At 37.2% G+C, this 17,278-nt stretch overlaps 1 protein-coding gene across 2 annotated transcripts; it reads right to left on the reverse strand.

Annotated features, from left to right (window-relative positions):
* Window positions 1-6,549: 6,549 nt before the first annotated feature.
* On the reverse strand, window positions 6,550-13,340 carry LOC113275818 (protein LEO1 homolog). Of its 2 annotated transcripts, none has more exons than XM_026525381.1 (11): window positions 13,122-13,340; window positions 11,632-12,014; window positions 10,917-11,043; window positions 10,632-10,817; window positions 10,234-10,410; window positions 9,529-9,660; window positions 9,124-9,303; window positions 8,758-8,889; window positions 8,533-8,640; window positions 8,213-8,434; window positions 6,550-6,941 (listed from the first exon to the last, which is right to left on the reverse strand). In XM_026525381.1, exons 1-11 carry the CDS (start codon window positions 13,233-13,235, stop codon window positions 6,810-6,812), a joined length of 1,893 nt encoding a protein of 630 aa, XP_026381166.1. In that variant the 5' UTR covers window positions 13,236-13,340; the 3' UTR covers window positions 6,550-6,809. The 2 variants fall into 2 exon arrangements, with proteins under 2 accessions (XP_026381166.1, XP_026381165.1); XM_026525380.1 differs by having other exon boundaries at window positions 10,917-11,052; window positions 13,122-13,339.
* Between the last annotated feature and the right edge of the window lie 3,938 nt (window positions 13,341-17,278).

Genomic DNA, 17,278 nt, shown 5'->3' on the forward strand with positions numbered 1-17,278 from the left:
ATCGTCCGTCAAACTTATATGACCTATTTTTTCCGACGCAACGTGATAACCACAATTCCCATCTGCATCCACATCGTCGGTAGATAAAACATAGGCCTTAATGTATCCAGGAAGTTTCGAATAATACTCCTCGAATATGGTGTAACACGTTCGATGGGGTCTACCTCGTTCATCCCTAGGCGTGCTTCCATCACCAAAAGCGGCCTTTAGAGTCACCATGTAACCCATTTGTCTTGCTTGTCCCTTCCATGCACGTATCCTTGATACTCGTGTTGTACTCGCTTGACTCTCTTGAGAAGAAACGATTAGATCGTTTGGATCATTGTTTATTGTTGGCGCTTGACTTTCTTGAGAAGGATCGATTGGATCCTCATGTTATGGAGGAGCGATTGGATCATTTGAAAGGACCATATGTGCGCTACTTTTCCCGCTTTCTCCCTTCTTTGGTCGACCTCTTTTCTTCTTAGACGGTGCCTCTTCATGCTCAATTTGTGAAGGAACGTTTGGAACATTTGTCTTGGCTTGTGCGCTACTTGTCCCGCTTTCCCCCTTCTTTGGTCGACCCCTTTTCTTTGGAACTTGTGCCTCTTCATATTTATCGTCTTCATACTCGTTTTGAGAAAAGTATCTTTTATGAATCAATAACAGGTTTTTTCCGGTACTCATTGCAACCTTAAACTCTTTCCTTTCTTCCTTCCTATCCATGTTGGTAGGTGGTCTACCCGTCGGCGATAACACCGTTGTTTCTCCGACCGGTACCATATGGGGTTAGCGGCTAGTTTTAAGTCGTACATCAAAACTTGTCGTGCCAAGCCATCCTTTTCTGCGAATTTCTCGATGATTCCTCTTCTAATATCCGTTTCCACAAAGGATTCGAGTGGTTTTTCGGTTGGCGGTGGTTTGAAAGTTAGTTTCTTCCAAAACGGATCAATGACTTAAAAAGGAATTCCTTGTTGGTACTTCGCAATCATGTGACGACACGGAAATCCTAAGGCCTTCATCGTCATACATGAACATACAATTCTCCATCCTCCCATCTCGTTTTCCACATAATATTTGTAATCCTTTATCATAGAAATGATTGCCCAGTGAGATACCCTATAGTTTAAACGTCTAATAGACCAATGGTAATCCTTGTAGCTTGTGAATATTTTCATCCTACTCTCTTCTATTTGCGCGGTTATCTTGACGATATCAGACTTGGTGTACTCATGGATGGCTTGTTATACCGTAACCACGTTGTTTTGTCTCCCTCAGAACAAGCTCTTCAACGTCCATGAGATCCTTCCGCGGTACTTGTCGCCTCATTCTTGTAATGCATGTGTTGGTAGGTGTAAGCATAGAATTTTTTTTCCTTGTACGGATCCACCAATTCCTTCAAGAAATAAACCACACATTTCTCATTATCCTTCTTACATAGCCCAATAAAACTCTCTAAATAAGATTCGAACTCGGACACGGACATTGAGTGTACCATTAAATCCCAATGATGTTGAAAAGCCTTCCATAGTAACCCATTCGCTTCATACTCTGATTTGCTTTTCTTCTTGTCCTCCTCTCGTTGTTCCGGAGTTAGTTTTTGAAGACGCTCATCTTCCTCCTTTTCACGAGCGGTACCTTTTTGTGGCTTTGGCCTTTGGATATAACCCCTCCAATTACTTCTAATATTTCATTGTATGTGCCATGTGCAAAGAAAATGCTTAGCGTCCGGAAAAACCACTCCTATGGCATTCATTAGTACTTGGTCCTTATCCGTTACTATGATCCTCGGAGTTTGATCTCCACGGTATATCTCCTTCAAGGCCTCTAGCATCCAAGTAAAACTCACATCATTTTCCCGATCCATAAACCCCCATGTTACCGTAAAAGTTTGCTTGTCAGGAGTATGGAAAACTATGTTTAAGAACGGCATGTTGTACTTGTTGGTCTTGTACGTAAAATCTATTAACAAAATTTGATAGAAGCATTGGGCTAACTTGATCATCTCCGGATGCGCCAAGAAAATACGAGTCACTTTTCTTTCCATTACCTGCTTCCTCATTGTGTATCCGTGTTGATCGGCTAACCACTGAGATTGTTCCATAACCGCTCTACCATCCTATTCCCCCTTCCTAAAGGCTGCTCTTGTCGTGTAAATTTTCCTCAAAATGGCCAAGTTATCCTTATCCTCCTCCTTAATCTTCCTTAGGATGTCACTTGGTTTACACGCTTTCATCGACCTTACCGTTTCCAATTGACGTGGTTTCAACCTACAAACGCCGCGTGTCCAATAAGAGATTCCGGATCATCATGATTATGACAACCATTCATCACTTTCTCGAGATTGTATACCTTACCATTGGGTCCACTGGGTCTATTAACTATAATCTTAAACGGGCAACCATACTTCTTTGATTTAATATTGTATTCCCTTGTCGTCTTCTTCGCGTATGGTCCGTCCTTTGCCCAGTGACTTTCTTGCTTTCTACCTCTCTCACAAACAAGTCCCAAACGATCTTTTTTTGAACGATGACCTAAAACTAATGCACATTTGATCTCTATGCCCTTGTCTATAAACCATTGCTTTGCATAGTTTCTTTCTTTACATTCCAAATCGGTGAAATAGTGTGCAGAGGTATACCCAGCAGAGATACGGGTTTGGGATGATCTTCGTCGAACGCCGCAACAATCTACAACATATAGCGAAAGGTGTAGGATTTAGAATCGATTTATGTATCACAATCGAGACAACTGATTGACAGGAATCGGATTATATGAGCAATTATAAAGTCCGATTAAGGACTTGATGATTTTAGAGAAAAATTTCCATAATTCACAATCGGTTCACATTTCATAACATGTAATCCGATTTTGGTTATCTTTTTTCTGTATCATTTCGTCTCCACAATCGGATTAAATATATACGTCAATGAACCGATTGTGAACTTCGTGAATTTTACTGGAAAATTCAAGTGAAGGAATCTGCATATGCACATCGCCAACATAAACCGATTTTGGTCACTACCCATCGCGCCAAAATATTCCTACAATCGGATTATATGGTGATGAACAACAACCGATTATGATACGCAAATTGGGGATTTTACCCAGAAACGGTTTATGTGGTGATATCGAATAAACCGATTCTGGAAAAAAAATTTAATTTTTTTCCTTTTTTGCGATCGAGACGTGCAAATACATGTTTGTAGATCTTTATAACTCATACCCGTTTATTAGAAACATTATTACCTTCTTCTTCCTGACGATATTGTTTTTGTGCTTGAATAATATCTTCAAGCATTCTTCTTTCCTTCCAAACCTTAAAACAGGAAATGAATTTCTACTCTAATCCTAACACTATAATCTAACTCAAACACTAATTAATTTCACCAATACTAACTTAATTAATCATCACTAATGAATAAGGGCATATTAGCCATTAACATAAATAGGAGGATAAGGGGTAGAGATTACTTCTTAATGACCCTTTTTGTTTTTTAGTGGTAGGCCCAAATTAATCACAGTAGGCCCCAATTTAGCCAGGTTATTTTCGCCAAGAATAAAAGATTCACTTTTCTATCATTTATTTTAAATTTAGAGAATGGGAACCTAGTTCAGCTGGTCATCCCCGTTTCCCAAAGTTTCATGCGCTCCAGGAAGTCCCATGTTCGAGCCCCCAATGGCGTAATATTGCAGGAATTAACATGGAAGGTAGAGTTAGCTTGCCCCCCTCCCCCTAGGTTATCCATGAGACTCGTTGGTATGCTCGCACAAGAACCTGTTCAATTAATGTAGTAGTACGTTGTTGGATCTTAGCTAGTTAATGTAATACTCTTTATTTAGAGAAATGATTTATTTTTTCCTTTTTAAGGAAACGGTGAATCTAATTAAAGTTGAAAGGTTATGACCCATCAATTGTGTACTACAATTACACTTTTTTTTATCGATAAAGGAACTTGATGCTGGCGAGTTTCAAACTCAGATCACTGATATCGTTACCCAATGACTTCATCACTATACTACAGTGACACCGGTGTGTATTACAATCATATTACAAGAAAAGGATCCTTACATGGATGTTTATTTGGATTTTTAATCTTCATTATGTTATAGTGTACTTTCTCCCTAGTAGAAGAAACACATGCATGATCGTGTATTTTTGTAAAGGAAATTTCTATCGGATGGTCAAATTCTACTCCCTATGAAATTGGCAAACATGAAAGATGAATGGGCGAACCGATAAGTTTGTTGGTTTGCCCATTGCGGCCGAACAAGAAATGCACGGTTGAACCAGGAACTCACGTCTTTAGTTCAACTGCTGGAGTTTCTTTTCTAGTTGCGCGGCGGTAAATGAATTGTCCGACGGATATATCTGATGGGTAAATCTAACAGCTTTCTTTGATTTTTTTTTATATAAATACTCATTTTTCCTTCATTTCAATCATACTTTTTGCACACAACCTTATACCATCTTTAATCTATCAAAAAATCTCCTAACATCCATTTTTGTATCTAACATTATTCGCAACCATCACAACCAAGATCCATTAGAGTTCGCGGTACCAAGTTTACAATGGTTGAAAATGAATCAATTTGTAGAAATTATTTACACTTTGTATTATAAAAGATAATATCTATAATATATCTGGCAGATGTGGGCTACATTTTATCAGAAATTTTTGACAAATTTTATGAAGAAACCGCTAACATTCATCATCGTGATGTCGATAGATTGTCTCACCGTTTTCATACAGTAGCAAAGACTTGGGTGAATATGTAACCTTGATCATGCAATTGCATTGATGCAAAAGAAGCCGTGAAAGTCAACAAGATGTGATAAGATTTTCACTTTACTTTGGTAAATTTTTTATATGCAATACAAATATTTAATAAACTTACTTTAAAATTTAGTCCCTCTTTCTTTTTTTTTTTTCTTTTTTTTTTTCTTTTTTTTTCTTTTTTTTTGCTTCTTTCTCGGCTTTGATTACTTCCGTGCCTGAATTTCTCCATTTTTTTTTTATACTCAATGATCTTAGTTTTGAAACTATTCCTTATCTTCGGGTGGGTTATGCCTAGGTCTGCCGGCAGCCAGTGTAAAAACTTTAGCTGTATCTCTGGAGATAAAATTGTTACGCAACTTATCTCTGCTCGGACCCGGTACTTGTAACTGGAAGACGAGCTTTGGTTCTGGTTCTGGTCTTAGTTTTGAAACTTGATGTGAAAAAGTTAATTAATAATCATCTAAAGTTAAAACACAGAGTAGAACTGTAGAACTCATAGCTTCCATCACTCTGCGTCGTATTACAAGCGGGTCATTTGTATAAGGTCAGACTTTCAACAAAATGCATTGATGGGAGCTTTGGACCATCAATGTTTTTCTGTTTTACACCTTCTTGTTGTTTGTGAAGAAGAAAACAATGAGAGTGTAATGAATACACGTAAACAAGGGAGTTTTTCCCTGCTTTTTCTTCGGTTAGTTTCTCGTATAACCTTTTTTTCATTTTATTTCTTTGGTAAGGTATGGGGTGTATTATTGAACACATGGTTGATCACGGGACATTTATAAAAATGTTGATATTTCATCTACTTCGATCCATCGTTTTCTCTGGTACCCTATTTATTTTTGTCAGTTTCTTTTAGGAAAAGGCATTAATAGATGTAGACCACGCTAAGTAGAAGTTCCTGATATTCTTTCATTCCATGCCATAATGCGTGACCTTGTGATTTCTACTAGTTGTAGACTTGTAGTTGCACAAGCCTTGGAACAAAAGAGTCTCTCGACCAGGATTTAATGACCATATTCAGTTGGATCCATCCGATGGAGATATGGACATTATGTTCAGGGAAGCATCAGGAACTTAAACCTAAAGCATAGATCCCTACAATGAACCATCAAAGGCAGATCCTGTGACTTTAACCTTGGAAAAACAGTTCAAGTACAGTTATTTAGATTCTCAAGAGTGCTACACCTAGACACTAGTCCCAACAATGGTTCAACTATTAATGTCAGGCAATGAGAAAACATACAGGTGAAAGTTCAACTCCACCAATATACTTGTGAGCCGAGAAGAAAAAAACGGACGGGCAGAATGATTCTCATAACGAAATTAATAAAACTCTACCTAGACAAGCTAAAGCAGGTTATGCTTACAAAAACATTGGCATACATAAATAGATTGAGCACCATCAATGAAGTGTGGATAATTAAGTGTCCTTCTACAGAAATTATGGATGGAGCATGATGATACCCACGCGGTTCTCTATTTGGTAGTTTCTGGCCTTTGAGGAATATTTAGGATTCTTTAACGATATTTCTAGTTCTGAAATTTTTGTCCTCCTGACACTTGTCAAAAAGGTTGCAATGGTCTTTGTGAGCATTAAACTTTCCTTGAAAAGGTAGTATTCCTAAGATTTAAAGCCTCGAAAAAATTTCATATCTTGCTTCTGCACAAGAATATTTTAACATTTTACAGAAAATAAGCCGGAAGTTGATCTTACTCTAAAAATGAAGAACATATGCATCATGCATGCATGAAGAGGGTATCAAGATCCATGAAAAATGCAAGAAACTCAACTTCAAACTTGTAAAAAGAACTTATTATTAGTTTTAAGATCTTCACAGTAATTGCATAAAAACTAACTGAAATTACTGCCCAGATACACAAACAGATCTCTAATGAATCTCCAAGTGTTTGCACAGCCGTGTAACTTGGCTTATAGACCTGTTTTCTGTATATGTGTATGTATCGAGCTGGTATACAAAGAATGAAAACAGGCAGCGCTTCTCATTAGGACAGATTTACTCACTGGTTTGGAGTTTGTCAGTAATTTCATTCATCGTCACTATAGTAAACTGCCATTCGACGGTGAGTTGCAGCCTTCTTGGGTGGAGATTCCTCATCTGACTCGACCCCCCTACGCTTGGTACCGCTCCTAGATTCTTTTCCCCTTCGTCTCGGCTCCTGCAAGAATTTATATACTAGTAAGTGCAACATTGTATGTAAACATCACATACTAGTCAGACATGCTAGTATGACGTGTAAGCTATACAATACTAAATTCTCCAAATAATTCAACGACAAAACTAACTGGAGATATTCATACTGAAACAGTAAATCTTTCGACAATGGATAGCGAGGAGTTATTACATGCCTAATATACCCTTAAGAAAATAAGAGCTTCTATTGGCCCAGCTGTTTTGCGAGAAAGGGTACTTCCAAAGCTCAGAGATGTGACCTCATTTCAGATCTGAAGTTTGGAACCAACATATAGGTATGCATGTGTAAAGCGATGTAGTGGAACATCTAAAGTAAGAAATTTCATTATAACCTTAATCAGAATATAAAAACAAATCCATTCCCAAGTAAACCTTCCCACAAATATGGCGAAGATTTAGGCAGCAGTGACTGACGGCCTTACCAATCTGACCTCTCAAGTTTTTTGGTGCTTCTCTTTACAATTATGTTACCCTATTGTTATGGATCACTGCCTCCCATAATTAATTCTTTAATGACTATAACCTTTTCCATGTAATATTATACATTACAAGCATCAGTAATATGATGTTATATGATATTATGCAACTAATGTTTTCTAATTCAACTTGGTTTCCGGATTTCAAATGGTTACAACAAATTCACAAATGATGCATCGTCCTCTATCATGTTCAGCACGCGTATATCTACACCACTCAAAGACTATTTATGGTGACAAGACCTTGTATGATTATTTGCTTTATCACATCCTAGAGGATCACACAAACTTGCAACTTTTTTGCTGCATGGAACTACTGTAAGCGAATCTTTGTTAAGCAGCGATTTTTTACATGTAGAAGATCCAAAAAAAATAAAACTAAAAATAATTGGAATAAAATCAATCTGTAACTCAGCATAGAAGTCCAGTAAATTAAGAATACACATGGTTGATTAGACTACAATATTTGACATTCGTTATGTGCAACAATAGTAGCCACCATCACGTGTAATTCTCTCATGGTAGGAGGATTAAGAATAAGAAAGATTCAACAATGATATAGAGTATTTCAATACTACATTCATTTTATGTTAGAAATAAGGGACCCAAAAATCAAAATCTAGTGGATTTGTATAATATATTTAATATACTCATCAAATAAATGGCAGGATTTATGGCGGATGGGACATGCATAGAGTTCCAGACAAATTTAAAAGGTGGGTGCTTTCATAGGAAAAATAATTTAGGAAGACTCGCATACCTCATCTTCTTCTTCTGAGGTTTCTTTAGCTTCAGGCTCCTCTTCATCATCTTCATCATCTTCATGCTCTTGATGTGCCCTCTTACGCGGAGGAGATGCCTCCTCTTCATAACCGTCAGTTTCATATTCGGACGCCTCTCTTTCACTATCAGAAAAATCTACTGGGCGTCGAGATTGTCGAGACAAGGATGATTTCTGAGGAATTTCTTTGCGTACATGTGACTGATAAGGTTAACAACAATTATATTAACAATCAATTTAAAAATAAATTAAGTCTTACTGTCAAACATGTTGCAAGAACACATAAGTACTAGTAGTACCCTCTTCGCATTCATGATGCGCTTCTCAGCCTGTGCTTCCACTTCCAGATCTTCTTCAAAGCGATTGCGAGAAGCTGAACGGCGTGAGTCGTAATAATCATCGTCATCCTGAGAACAAGGGATCAGGCAAACATAGTAACTTGTATACATTTTCTTTAATCTGACATAATTATTAAAGTGTGTTCCAATCATTGTAAGGTAAGAAAAACATGTCTAGCCGCACACCTCATCAAGGGCTTCTTCCAAGAATCCTGGTGAAAGCTGACGCCCCCTGTCTACAGTTTGTGTATACTTCCGATTCACTTTTTCCCTCTTCCGATGAAGAAGTTCCTGAGCTCGAATTGACTGGCCTTCAGCCTGCAGAAGAATAAGAGAAAATTCAAATGCACAATACTTGATAGTTGATACCAAAATAGCATATACTCCAAGTAGGAGCTTAACACTTGTAAGATTTTTGCATGACTGATATAACTCATGCTAGTGGCACACAATTGAACTTGCACGAGTTCACATGCTGAATTCAGAAATTAGAAATTATTATGCGGTTAAATACAATAGTTATTACATAATTAGACATGTTTCAGTAATTACCCTTTCTTTCTCTTCCTTCTCCCTTTCTGGGTCAATATCTGTTATGCAATTCTTAACCTTGTATACTTTTTTATGGCGTGATTCAACAAGAGCAGTCAATTGCCGATGGGAATTTGAAGACAAGGATGAAGGCATAAACTTCATCTTCTTTAAGAGTCTTCCTTGTGATTGGAGAATTCCCTGCAATTAGAAAGTAAATTAATGATCAGTGGTAATATACAATTAATTACAGTTCAAAGAAGAAAAGCTAAGTACTCTGACACTAAATACAAATCAGTATGCATGTCTGATGTCTCAATGCAAAAGCTACGTAAAAATTACAATGGACCTAATCAATTAAATAAACAAAGAAGAAAAGAGAAAATGAAAACGCAAAAGAAGGCTTTTTAAAGGAAGAAGGCACACCTTCCCATGACGGAGGAAAAGGTGTGCTTGATCATGCTGCACTTCTTGTGTGGATATGTCAAGAACTTCATTCCCAATTAACAACTGTATACTTCCATCTGACCATCTAACAAAGCGTGCATTGCTTTCGACCTGCAAACATAAAACTGTTTAAGAGCATACTTCAAGGAGAAACAGGTAGTTTTGTACTAACATAAATGAACAAGCTCAAACATCAAAATTTTGGACAGGTGGTTTTGTACTCCAGCATTTTAGAAGGGATCTACAGCTTATTAATGGTCCACAAATCTGGAAGTACAACAAATGATGTAACAGTAGGCCACCATTTACAAGTGGTAGAGAGGATGCCTCGATGCACACTAAAATTGGAAATAAAATAAATCTTGTCATTTGATTTGACTGTTAAAAACATAATTTACCTTCTTATTTGCTAGGATATGGTATGTGTACTTGTCACAAGTAAGTGATAGTCAATATGGCCACCTAAGCTACTAATTAGAGAAGTTAGCCTACAGAAGTCTGTTTACTATAGGTACTCTTTGCCACGAGATGGATAGCCAAAAGCGTGGGAGCCAACAAACTAGTTACAGCAACAATTAATAAAGGATTCTGAACTATTATGATCAACCTTCAGAAAAGAGTCACCATAACATATAAGGAATACACTTAATCTCAGAATATGTATAATAAAAAATCTTTACTTACAGACACGGTGCCATCTGGGTTCCGAACTTTCCTCCAACGAACTATATTACTGTCCAAGCGCAAGCGCTTCTTAGCCCCAGACTCATCTGTCACAAACATATCCTCTTCCGCGTATGTCTTAGGATCAAATGGTTTTGGTTCAATGCCCATGATGTTTGAAACTCTGATGATGTTCATCTGTATTAAGAACAACCATTGCATTATTATTCATTCCACATCAAAAGTACCTCGAATATTGGTAAGGAAACAGGCTGCAGCATTTGTCAAGTAATTTGTAAGGTCTCTACAGGTAAAAGTAGTGTGCCAATATGCGGTCTATATAGACAGCCGAAAGCCTGAAACGAATAACCACCTAACAATGGCTGTTTCAAAGTACCAATTAAGCAACAGAACTAAACCTTGTCTGGATGAGCTGGGGGTCGAATCATAGGAATCTCTAATTCCAGCGGGGGGCCAACAGGCTTCTCCCTCACTTTTTGCTCATAGTTTTCCTCTTCTGATTCATCCTGAGCATCTTCGTCAGGCACCATATCCTCTGGTCTAATGTCCTTTCCATAGCTTCCTTCCTCCTCCCCAGGGGATCTCTAAAAGTGAAGCGAAAAACAGCAAACATTAAGCTTTGTACAAAAGCAATTTCATGTTGTTAGCTGCTAGGAATATAACATAATTGTGTTTAAACTCACATGTGACTCTTGATCGAGGTCATTCTGAGTTGCATATTCTTCTGCTTCGTCCTCTTCAGAATCACCAAATGCATCGCGCAATTCATCAGGCACAGAGTGGGAATTGTTGGTCTGCTCCTTCCCATCACTGGGTGACCTAGCACAGGAAAGTCAAGTTGCCCAATTGTCAATATTAAGCCCCATGTCGTGCAACTTTCCAAAATTAAAATGTGTAACATATTCCACGCAGCAGAAGTATTTTTAACCATGCGTATAAACTGTAGGCGGATAAAATGAAAAAACAGCCTGTGCAAGTACACTAAGGATTTTGAACGAATATAACCTTATAAAACCCACAGGCAATGTGCATAATAAGCAGATTTCATTAAAAAATGTGTTACCATCTTACCCAGTTAGGAAAATGCAAACCCCCTAATAAAAATGAACATCTTTTACATTCAGAGTGTCCTTGTATGCAGTCAAACAAGTGTACAAAAAAAAAGGTTCTTATATGCCTAATACAATAGTAACCTTCGCCCATACTTTTTTCATAATAAATAACTTAAGCAGACCAGTAAACTACAAGTGGGTAGTGAATATCTACACTAGTAGAAAACTCAATATTTGAAACTTCAAGAAAAATCACTTTAGGCGAAAGGAGAACAACTATCAATAGCTTGGTAGCGTTAAATAGAAGAAAAAAAAAATCTACACAGGGAGGGAGCACGCGGATTACCTTGGTCCTCTAGACTGATCGACTTCCTCTTCTTCATTATCATACTGGTGTTCTTCAGATTCACTATCAACTACTTCACGCCTCCGGCTCGTTACTACTCTTTGCCCATATTCTTCTTCATCATCATCAGTCTCAACTTCTTTTCCTTCACTATCCACCCCCCTTTGATCACTAATTTCTCTTTCTGGTGAACTTTGGGCCCTTTCTTGTGAACTTTGAGCTCTTTCTGGTGAACTTTGAACTCGTTCACCCTCACTCTCCCCTCGATCAGGATCAGGATCTATATCATGTTGCTCACCTTCACTCTCCACCTCTACTTCCCCTTGCCCCTCTATATCAACTTCACCTTCTCCTTCAGGTTCTATCTCACCTTCCCCTTCATCCTGGAACAGAAACAACATCACATAATGGTGGTCAAAGTCAGAAAGTTCACTACACCATCATTTTCGTCAACTACTGTGAATACTAAGAAAAGAGAAGACAGTAAATTTGATCAAGAAAAAAAACCCAGCAATAAACTAGTAACAAACTTATGGTAAAGCTATTAAGTTCAACAAATAAAAGCCAGAGGACAGCTTATGAATATCCTGCTCTCGACCAATACTCTCATGGACAAGAGACTTCCCAAATCATAAGAATGAACTCCAACTCTTCTTAGATGAATAAACAAAGGCTTGGCCTCCAATATGAAAAAAGAACAAGTAATAAATCTTTAACATATTAAGGAAATCAAAAACTGTTGCACTTTGTCCGGTATCTCCTTAAACATTCTAAATCACAAATTCATACATGTCAACTCTGGATGAACCATACATATATACCTATACCACTAGACACTATGCCTAGTCTGGATGCTAGGATGCACTTTTTTTTTTCATTGACATTTGTGGTTGTGCTTTGATATCAATGAATTTCAATAGGAGCTGATCTTTGGTCCGTTTTTCTAACTAATGAGAATGACGTAAGTAGCAGTCTAGCAAGTACACGATGGTATACAATCCATATTAGAATCCTCGGCAATCGTAATTCTTGCAATGCATATGGTGTTCTTTAAAATTCTTACTCTTCCAACTGAGGTTTACTCAAGCATCTTAATAATGTGAGTCTAGCAATAAAGAATTAAAGAAATCCTAGATACTCAATGCACTCTAACTAGCTAAAATCACTTCCGATTCCTATCCCACTACCTAGAACAAAACCTAGCTCCAACATGGGAAAGCTGCAGAAATAGACGATTCACAACGCTTTTATTCTTCTGAAAAACAATTGAGCTGTTTGGTTATTCAAATTCTACGCATATGAACATCCAAACCAATCATTCATCACCAATCAATAAATTTTCAACCTCAAACACACCTACATATCTGATAATCTCGAGCAAAAAAACACATATCTAATTCATACAAATGTCTTGAAACCCTAGAAAAATAGAAATCCATATTGTAATTTGACTAAAAAAGTGAAATTTAAAGAGAAAAAGGTAAGCTTACAGAGATATATTCACGTTGAAGATGGTGTTCTGAATCTACTTCTTCTTCTTCTTCTGATTGATCGTCACCAAATAAATTGTGAAGCATTTGCTGCCTTTTCTCATCTCCGCCCATCTCTTCTTTTTCAGCTAACGATCTTGATTCTTGATTTTGAAAACTCTCTCTCTTTTCCTCGCTCTACTGTAAATAGAATATCAGGAAGAAGAGAGTTACTGGGCAGAACACAATTTCTATGTTTTTACACGTTGCTTATTTTCCTGAGATAATATCGATGGATTTCATCAACGGCTTAAAACAACTAGGAATTACTAGCAAGTCCAGGAACGAGGGAATCGGTTACTGGCTAGTCCACTCCCCGAATTGATTTATCCTCTGGTCCAATTATTCCCTAGTCCATCCACGTGCGGTTTACACAAGACCAATTTTCAAATATTCCCAACATACCCTTCTGCAACTCAAAGTGACGAACATAAAACCAAGTCAGTTTCTTTCCTCTTTTTTTCTTCTCAGATCGGTTTCTCTCACTCTGCGTTTTGGATAGAATCAATTTCTGGTACTGTTTTTCAATCATCTTCATATGAGCTTCGAATTAGGTTCTTTTGAGTTTCGAATTAGGTCATCTGAGATTCGAACCAAGGTATTTATCCTTTCAATCATCCTCTTCTGCTGCTGTTTTAGAAATCTTGATGAATAATTAGGTTTATTCTGATCCGATTTCTATCAGGATAATTGTATACGATGTACATTGTTATCTTTTTATAATTTCGTTTTATGATTTCTATTTTATGATGATTTACAATGTCAATTCAGTTTCGAAGTAATTTCCGTTCGTTTTTTAAGTAATTTTCGTGATTTTTGTGTGTTTCAATTAGGTATTTGAGCTTCGAATTAGGTTTATCTCAGATTCGAACAAGGTATGATTTCTTTTTATGATTTCTGTTCTGTTTTTTGTAATTTGATTTTTTGTATTTTCTACGTTTTTCTGCTGCTGTTCTGTTTAGTTTTCATTAGACATATCGTGTAGTATGTATTACCAATACGTAGTGCATATAGTGTGCTCTCTTTTCATTCTGCAGTAGATGCCAATACATATGAATATGAGTCAGTACATGTCAATATGTCCTGCATATATCATGCTCTTTTTTCATCCTGCAGTAGATGCCAATACATATCAATATGAGTCAGTACATGTGAATATGTACTGCTTATAGCATGTCAATACAAAAACTCTTTTTGTTTCATCTCAGTACATGTCATTTTTTACAGGGTTAACATGTCTGACGTTGCTCCCAAACCAGACTTCTTCATCTATTCTTATGTATACCATAAGCAATATCATTTTGCATATGAGGTTACATCGTTTTCAACTTTAGAGGATTTGAAATTTTGCATCTGTAATATGTGGAGCTGGTTGACACTATCGACTATTCTGGTTAACTATTTCCAGAATCAAGCGATAGTTCCTATTCTTGCCGATGTAACACTCCAGGGCATCTCTGCATTACATTCTTCAAAGCAATCAGCTTTCTTTGATTTGCACGTGGATGTAATTTCAAATGGCGCATCTAGGCGTATGGAAGTTGACAGTAATGCAGACTTAGTTGTCAGTGCAAAGAATAGTTATTTGAAAGAAGGTAAAGAAGACCCAAGAGTGTTTTTTTCAGATGGTTGGGATAAGATTTTTGATGATACAGATCAATTATTCTATGGTGGTGTTGATGCCGTACGTATAGCATGCCAAAAATACTGCATGAGAACTGGATATGAGGTAATTAAGAAGAAGAATGACCTTGAGAGATTCACCGCCGTATGTAGTGTGAAAGGTTGTTCATGGAAGCTTCACGCAACTGCCATTGGTAGTTCTATTGATGTTTTTAAGATAAAGGAATATGTGGGAAGGCACACCTGTGGCGGTGGTTATATGTTGAAGAATCCAAGAGTTACAAAAAAACTCATGAACAGTCTAATTCATGAGATGGTCAGGCACAACCCTCGCATAACACCAGCAGAGATCATAGATTATCTTAAAGTTGGTGGTGGCATTGAAATACAGTATCACCATGCATATCATGCAATTGAGTTGTCGCATAAACAGATTTTTGTAATGATGTGAAGTCGTACACTGATCTTGCTTGGTGGGTGAATGTTGTTAGGGAAACAAACCCTGGGTCATTTATTGATTTCGATTTCAATGATGCTACAAAAATATTCAATAGACTTTTTGTTTGCTTTGGAGCTTGTATAGAGGGATATAAACTATGTCTTCCCATGATTTTCTGTGACTGTACATTTCTCACTGGAACTTTTAAAGGAGGTCTCATGGAAGCAACATGTCTTAATGGCAATCAAGGTAACTGTTTTTTTTTTTTTTGATATGTAGTGTCTGGTAGTTAGATCACTCATATTTACCTTACTTCACTATCTGACAATGAGTATTGACCATACTACATACTACATATTGACCTTACTGAGTATGAGATAAACCATACTGCATGTGAAAATGTAATGTCAATCAGTTGCTTAACATGTCATTATGTAGTGTCAGGTTTTCACATATCAACAAAGAGGTAAACCATACTGCATGTCAATATGTAGTGTCTATATTAGTTGCTTAACATAACTAGTAATTCTTTTTTGCAGGATTTTATCCGCTTGCGTTTGCTTTAGTACCCGGTGAAGACAATATCAGCTGGGAATGGTTTTTCAAGAAACTGAAGGAGGCTTTGAATGATGATCGCCCAATCACTTTTATGACTGAACGAGGTGAAGGGTTGGTTAAATATATTCCCAAAGAGTTCCCTGATTCTCATCAAAGATATTGTTACTTCCATTTGGACAAAAACTTACCTATCGCAAAGTCTGACGAAAAGTATAAGGAAGTGACTGATGCTTTCCGAAAGGCGACATATGCTCTTTCTCCTGCAACATACGAGGAAGGTCTTCAAGAAATGGTTAATTTGGAAGGCCTTGGGTTGCTGACTACTGCCGCAACATTCCAAAAGAAAAGTGGTCCAGTGCTTTCTTCAAGGGATGTAGTTATGGTTACACTTCATCTAGCGTTGCTGAATCGTTCAATAGCTGGATTAACAAAGAGAAGAAATTACCTGCGTGTGCGTTCGTTGACTCGATCCGGTTTGTATCAGTTTCCTTAGTCACAGTACAAGCTTATATTAGTTTTCTTTTTGTAGCAGTATTAGCATATATGTTCTGTTAATCTACGTATATTTTTAGTATAATAGACTTGTTATTCCCTTGTCGTGTAGGATACGTATGATGGAAATGATGTCAGAACGTCGTGAAGAGAGTCTCTTGATGGACCCAGAACTGCTAACCCCTACGTATCAAGCCTTGCTTGAACTACACATCCAAATTGGCCGTCCCTGGAAAGTTAGTCAGTCAGATGCTAGTCGTTATGAAGTGCATTCTCCAAGGTTAGCGTTTACCCCTAATCTCTATCATCTGAATGTTATTTACTTTCTCTTTCTTTTTTTAAGTACCATGTTTCTGTGAGAACATATAAATATGTACTGTGTATATTAGGTGTACTGAAAAATAACACATGAATATGTATTGTGCAGATCTCATATGGTAGATCTAGAGAGAAAAACTTGTACTTGCCAACGATGGCGCGTTTATGGTTTTCCATGCTCGCACGCTACTGCAGCTATTACTAGATCTGGAGGAAGGATTTTTGATTACGTTGAAGATTATTTCAAAGTTACCACTTTTCGTAAGCTATATTCAATAGCTATTAGACCCGTTCCTAACCACGACAGGTATGTGTCTTTAATCAATACATTTTCATATTTTGCATAACAATATGTAATGGTAGATACCACTTACACATGTAATAGCAATTGAAACTGTCAACATAAACCTACTTACATATGGATGTTACATACTGATATGTAATGGTAGATACCACTACATTTTTTGATATTTGTTTTTTCAGGAACAATATACCGTGTACATATTCATATGTAGTTGTGGTTCATTCCATTTATGTGATACTGTTTTTTCTCACATGCCCGATGAGTATCACGTAGACGATATCGTTATCCCAGCAGAAGTAATTAGGTCTCCACCAGGCAGGAAAAAGGGGAAACGTATTAAGTCTGCATATGAGACTAGTAGAAAATCTGTCAAGTGTTCAAACT

This window comes from Papaver somniferum, chromosome 4 (assembly GCF_003573695.1).
Source record: "Papaver somniferum cultivar HN1 chromosome 4, ASM357369v1, whole genome shotgun sequence".
NCBI classification, from domain to species: domain Eukaryota; kingdom Viridiplantae; phylum Streptophyta; class Magnoliopsida; order Ranunculales; family Papaveraceae; genus Papaver; species Papaver somniferum.